General features: G+C 39.2%; 1 protein-coding gene across 4 annotated transcripts in view; it reads right to left on the bottom strand.

Moving 5' to 3' along the window:
* Positions 1 to 5,727, bottom strand: part of LOC105267780 (mucin-12) — a 155,814-nt gene that overhangs the window by 77,016 nt on the left and 73,071 nt on the right. For 3 of the 4 annotated variants that reach the window (XM_011306868.1, XM_011306866.1, XM_011306867.1), the window contains exon 3: positions 5,034 to 5,292. In XM_011306868.1, the coding sequence (XP_011305170.1) occupies positions 5,034 to 5,292 (259 nt within the window). Of the gene's footprint in view, positions 1 to 5,033; positions 5,293 to 5,371; positions 5,377 to 5,727 lie in introns of those variants that run through there. The other variant, XM_011306869.1, reaches the window with a different exon arrangement.

Genomic DNA, 5,727 nt, shown 5'->3' on the forward strand with positions numbered 1-5,727 from the left:
TCGACCGGCAAAATGTGCATTCATTACCCAGGAGAAAGCACCTTGGACTTCAAACAGAACGATTAATTCTCACAGCTAGAAATACTCGGAGAATTGAGAATTCGATTTTTACAGCTTGCATCCTTTGAGAGGGCAAATCCTCGAGCAAGGGTCGAGGCTTACACCAGCTCGTTATTTGTGGATTAAACTTGCTGGGAGGTACATTTCTGCCAACATGGCATTGATTTGTCTAGAGCAATCCTTCACAACTATAAACTCGTAAATTGGAGCTCAGAATTCTCAACGCAATTAGAGGTGAATTATTAATTGAATTGTTTCATTGTTATACTCCAAGACGCATGGCAATGACTGGAGTATAGCGAATTGTGCGGCACGAGAAATTATTATTTTCCTCTCGAGTTACTTTTTGGAGGAAAAATATAATCGATGGGGATTAGATATACTTGAAGGTCTTGAAAAAGTTCTAGCGCATGACCAATCAAAGTAACTTATGTCGATTGATCCGCCCATTCCATTCCATCGTCGAGTGCACCATTACCGGTGCCTATTCCGTAGTCTCTTAGAGTGAGCCCCTTGTCGAAAATCGACCATCTCCCTGTTAGCTTGGCTTCCTGCATCAATCGTCCTCTTACCTTTGCACAGTCCTGTTTCTACATTGGGGAGAAATCCAGATGAAACGTCAGAGAGACGGGAACCAGCAACGAGGAAAAATACCAATGAGCGGAACTTTAATTAGATCCGGAATCGATCAGAGTTCGTTCGGATCGCCAAGTATGGGAGAAAAACATTTTTGTTTATACGTCGCGGTTAGCATCAAAAGAAAATGGGAGATCCTTCAATTTTTTATGAAAAATTGGTGTCGTTAACTCATGCTGGAAATACCTGGGTTAAAAAAATTGTAATCGGAATATTTTTTTTTATTTTCAAAAAATTTATGGAAAAATTTTCCAAAAATTTTTGGAAAATTTGGAAAAAATATTCCGATTACAATTTTTTTTTAGCAGGATAATTAATCGAAATAATTGAAACAATTTCGCCTTTGATTGCTTTAAATCTCAATTAAAATGTTTCAAGACGGTATATTGTTAATACATTTGATAATAAATACTTATTTTCACTGGTACCGTAAAAAATTGTTTGATACCAATGTGAAAAAATTTGTGTGGAAATCGTGCTGAAAAGAGAAATTTTTTTCACTGGGATGATAAAATATTTTCCATGGGGGTGGTGAGTGTTGAAGCCTGATGATTATTCTGAGGGTTGTTCTTTGGGGTAAACTGATGATATTTTTTCACCCCACACCCGCATCAAGATCAGGGCTTTGGCTGGTTGCCCATCGAAGCGTAATACTCTCGTTCCCTAGGGACAGGAGAGTACATCGACGCGAACACAACGATATTGACCAACGAACCTCGCCCGTTGTTAAACACCATGCGTGTGTGCGTCGACGTACACCTATTTCCACCGAACGATCACTGCGTTTTACTCGGCCACACGTATAGTCCAGCCAAAACCGTAATCATGATTGCAGCTATGGTGAAAAATCCCCCATACACTGCCATCCCAGACAAATCCTCCTCGACGAGCGTGTGAAACACAGGTATGCCGGAAAATTGCGATGCTCGCTGGGGGACAATACAGGGTAATTAATACCCAGATACAACCTCCCGTTGAATATTTTTCATTGGAAATTTCCAGTCTTTCATCGGTCGAAAATCATACACTTCGTGTAAAAATATTTCAGCAGCATTAAGTATCCGGCTAAAATCAAATACCCAATATTTAATAGCTACCCCATGACATTTGGCATTTTGCCAATTTTTTTCAGGTCTAATTGAGGAACCAATCGTTTTGAATTTTAAAATATAGAATAGAGCATTTTATTTATCGTGATGCTGTAATTTATTTCTTGGTGAATCGCCGAGTAAATTCTGCATGGATTAAGATTATTTAAAGTAATTGGGTGGTTGAAGAGATTGAATAAATTTTCAATGGAAATATTCCACTTTCGGTAAAGCTGAGAGTTCCGATTTTGCACTCACTCCATTTTCCTTGAACCTCGCCCTCCACAGACTAAACGCATATGCTGTAACATGGGGAAAGCATTCAGCTGTCAGTCGTATGTTCCAGTCTCCAGAACTCACGTTCGTGCTTTTCTTTCTGGTTGTACACTTGGAAAGGGTGGCATAACCTCGCGCACGTACCAAAACCCACCCTACCCTCTGTACGTGTCCCTTAACCGAGTCTTAAATACGTGACGCAAGGATAATGGGGAAGATTTCACAGCCGAGATCCACTGTAAACCGAAGAACGAATCGTTTCTAAAATGTACGTGCGTCCGATTATCTTCTTTCCAAATGGGAGAAGAAAATCGAGATTGAACAATTTCCTGTCGAGCACTGAAAGATATATATATTCCAAGGATTCATTAACGTAGAGAAGTATATATTTTTATATAATAAAATCATTCAATAAATATATATTCAATAGAATCAATAATCAATAATTATGAAATTGAAATTGAAATCGAATTGTGAGAATTAAAAACTTCTTAGAGTCATACGAAATAAAGTTTATGTTGAAGTGATGATGTCATTTAATCACGGAGGGTGTCCCTCGCATGGATTCATTCTCAGGGGATGAGAATGCTCTGGAAAAACGCCGAGATTTCCTCCTACTCCCTGTGTTCTCTTTTTCCTCAATATTCCCGGCAGTTTAACTTATCCTCCCCCTTCGTATATTTTCTTCTCCTGTCTGCTCCGTTTCGAAGTGCCCACGGGCACTAACTTATAACGAGAATTGCTCTCGGAGCAGAATTTCCGGAAGTTTCGCATATTCCTTTCCGTCTATACCCTACCCTGTGTGCGTCACTCAACTTCTACGTGAAATCTTGTTCTTTACCTCCAACCCCACCTTTTTCTAGCTTTTCAAGTGTTTTTATGTGTTCTCATTTCTCCAGAGGTCCATTTTCTCGATTCCCAGTCGTTTCTATTGCGTTAATTCAGGTTAAATGTTCAGTGGTCGGGGGAATATAAATTTTACCCGGTGGACACAGCGGTCTTACTGCGGTATCCAATAAAATTCCAATTACTAAATTCATGGTGTTTATAAATGTCGGGGAGTTTTTTTTTTTCAGTCCACGAAAAACATTTTGTAATCGTTGGAGAGATTTTCGGTCGTTATGGGGGGCATCGATTCCACGCTGGGGTTTTATTATTTCATGGTTTTTTATGGCCGTCGAATTAATGTCTGTTTGGGATTTTTTAATGTAATGCATTCGAGTGCAATGAAATTTTTGGAGTTTTCTAGTTAATGATGAATTTTTTTTACTGCGTTGGAAATATTTTGGGGACAAAATTCGATGGATTTTCAATTTTTCCTACAATTTCCCGCATACTCCGTCATTTTTATGGAATAATTAAATTGAAAAACCAAGTATTATAGATTTTTCGATTGCAGATAGACCTGGTAGATTTCAAATCTAATTTTTTAAATAAAAAAACAAAGCATAGATTTAAGACAATTATTTGTTCGAATCTAGAGACGACAAGGGAATTTTTCCCCGACCTCGAGAAATTTTCTCCTCCACGGATTACTCGGAATGTACACTGCATTAACGTCAGATCAGTATGAACAATGAAATTTCTTTTGCCAATGTTTCCAATAACAAGAGCATTGCAAATAGAAAGGTGAACCCTCAAGGGGTGATTTGTTTAGTGCATAAGGAAGGCTGGCACGGGGAAGACTTTCATCACCGCAAAGTGGAAGCCGAAGAGAGAAAGCGAAGAGTCAAAGAAAGCCGAGTGGGATGAGTGAGATTGAAGAAGAGGGTTGAAGGTGGCGCTTGTAAGTATCATTTTTCCCAGGTCACAGGTCGTTTAATAAATTTCCAACCACTTGATAATCAGAGTAGCTATCAGAATAATTGCATCCTCATGGAATCAAGACAATTGTCCATGAATTCATGAGTCCATTGACGATTGAATAATTCGCCGAATGTAATCGCTTGTTAAATCATGATAGTCTTATAGTGAGTGCCTTGGCATGCATTCAAAATGGCCATCAAGTAACTGCTGACATGAGATAATGAGCATTAGTTCAGCCCACATTTCATACCCTTTGTTCAACACGATAGAGCGACGGCTACAACCCCCAAAAGCCCTCATAGATAGGATAATGAATATATTTGCCATCGATTCAACATGGTTCACCTGGTGGTATATCTGCTTGCTCGATCTCTGGCACGATATTCAGAATTCCAGTGGATAAATGTTTGTTACGGGATAGACAAAGCCCTTTTTCCACAATATTTACTCTCCTTCCTTGGATATCCCGTAAAAACGCCACTTGTTGATTATTTCTATGGTCCAGTATGAAAATTTTGGAAAATTCAAACTCCCGGACATTGGTGGCCATTGACAATTATAAAATCTCACTGTTGATATTATTTTTATATTTTGCAGGTTCTTCTCTGAGCCACATGGCATGGAAAACTGATACATGAAAGGAGTTACACCCCCAACTTATGAAAATCCTAGATTTATTGCCACTATGTCATGCAAACCACTAGACAAGCGAGCTTCCCCTACAACTTGACAAATCGCTTGGAAGGATACGCTCGGTTGCTTTCCCGTTGTACCACACACTATTCTCTCTGGCAGACATTTTGATTTGCGAAAAACTCCATTCCATTCTCGGACTTGGGCTTATCCCAAAAGTCCCTTCAGTGCCACGACAAAACATTTAAATCGCTCGTCTCATGCGAAAACAACTTTTCGATAGACATGCCAAGTTTCTTCTAATTTCCGAATACCGAATACAGTCACGAGTCAACAACAGAAGATGGAGGAACACGAAAAATTACTGAGGATTGATCGTTCCCCGGCGAAATTCTGGTACTCGAATTTTCCGTATGGAGTGCACAGCCATTCATTAATTTTTTTCTGAACCCATGTCTTTTTTTCTGAAGGTGATGAATCCTTTGGGATTCATATTTTTTGTTTTTTTTTTTATTGAGTGGTTGTTTGACGTACCGGTACTAGCTGAGCCGAGCCTTAGGACAGCATCACCCTGCAGTGATATCGATAGTGTAGCGGTGTCCTCGAGTCGTGCTAAAACTTCTTCTGGTATGTCCTCAGGTTCGCGGAGGCGGAGAGTGACTTCACCTCCGCCTCCGCCACTTTGACCATTACCACCACCAGGACTCGTTGAAGCCGAATACATAAACACTGATCCGTATCCATGCAACGACTGAAGGGGTAGTCTCACACCGCCAACTTCACCGACAGGCCCCTACAAAACAATTAAAAACAATAGTACTTTAGTTTTTCCCTAGGACTCATACATGTTAATTACTCCGAAATAGTCACACCATTTTTTGTACGTAATTCACGTAATCTCAATAATCGTATGCATCAATGTCTTTTTTCAATTTACATGGAGAATTATTTCGTCACACCTCATTCCCATCGTAATTGAAGTAAAAACTATTGATTTACGTACAATTGAAAAATTCCTGAAATCTCACTGGTCTCGATGAAAATCGTGAGAATTCAAAACAGGAAATAAAATTTCATCAGTAAATAATCCTGAAGAGTTACCACATGGAACATGTTAACACAATGGACTCCATAAAGAGAACAAGTGAGATACAGCTATGTGAAGTTGGCATCGAAGTTTGAAAAATCTAACTTTTTTTTGTTGGTTTGGATTGTACTCATTGAGTAC

The sequence above is a fragment of the Fopius arisanus genome, unplaced genomic scaffold (assembly GCF_000806365.1).
Source record: "Fopius arisanus strain USDA-PBARC FA_bdor unplaced genomic scaffold, ASM80636v1 scaffold00050, whole genome shotgun sequence".
In the NCBI taxonomy this organism is placed as follows: domain Eukaryota; kingdom Metazoa; phylum Arthropoda; class Insecta; order Hymenoptera; family Braconidae; genus Fopius; species Fopius arisanus.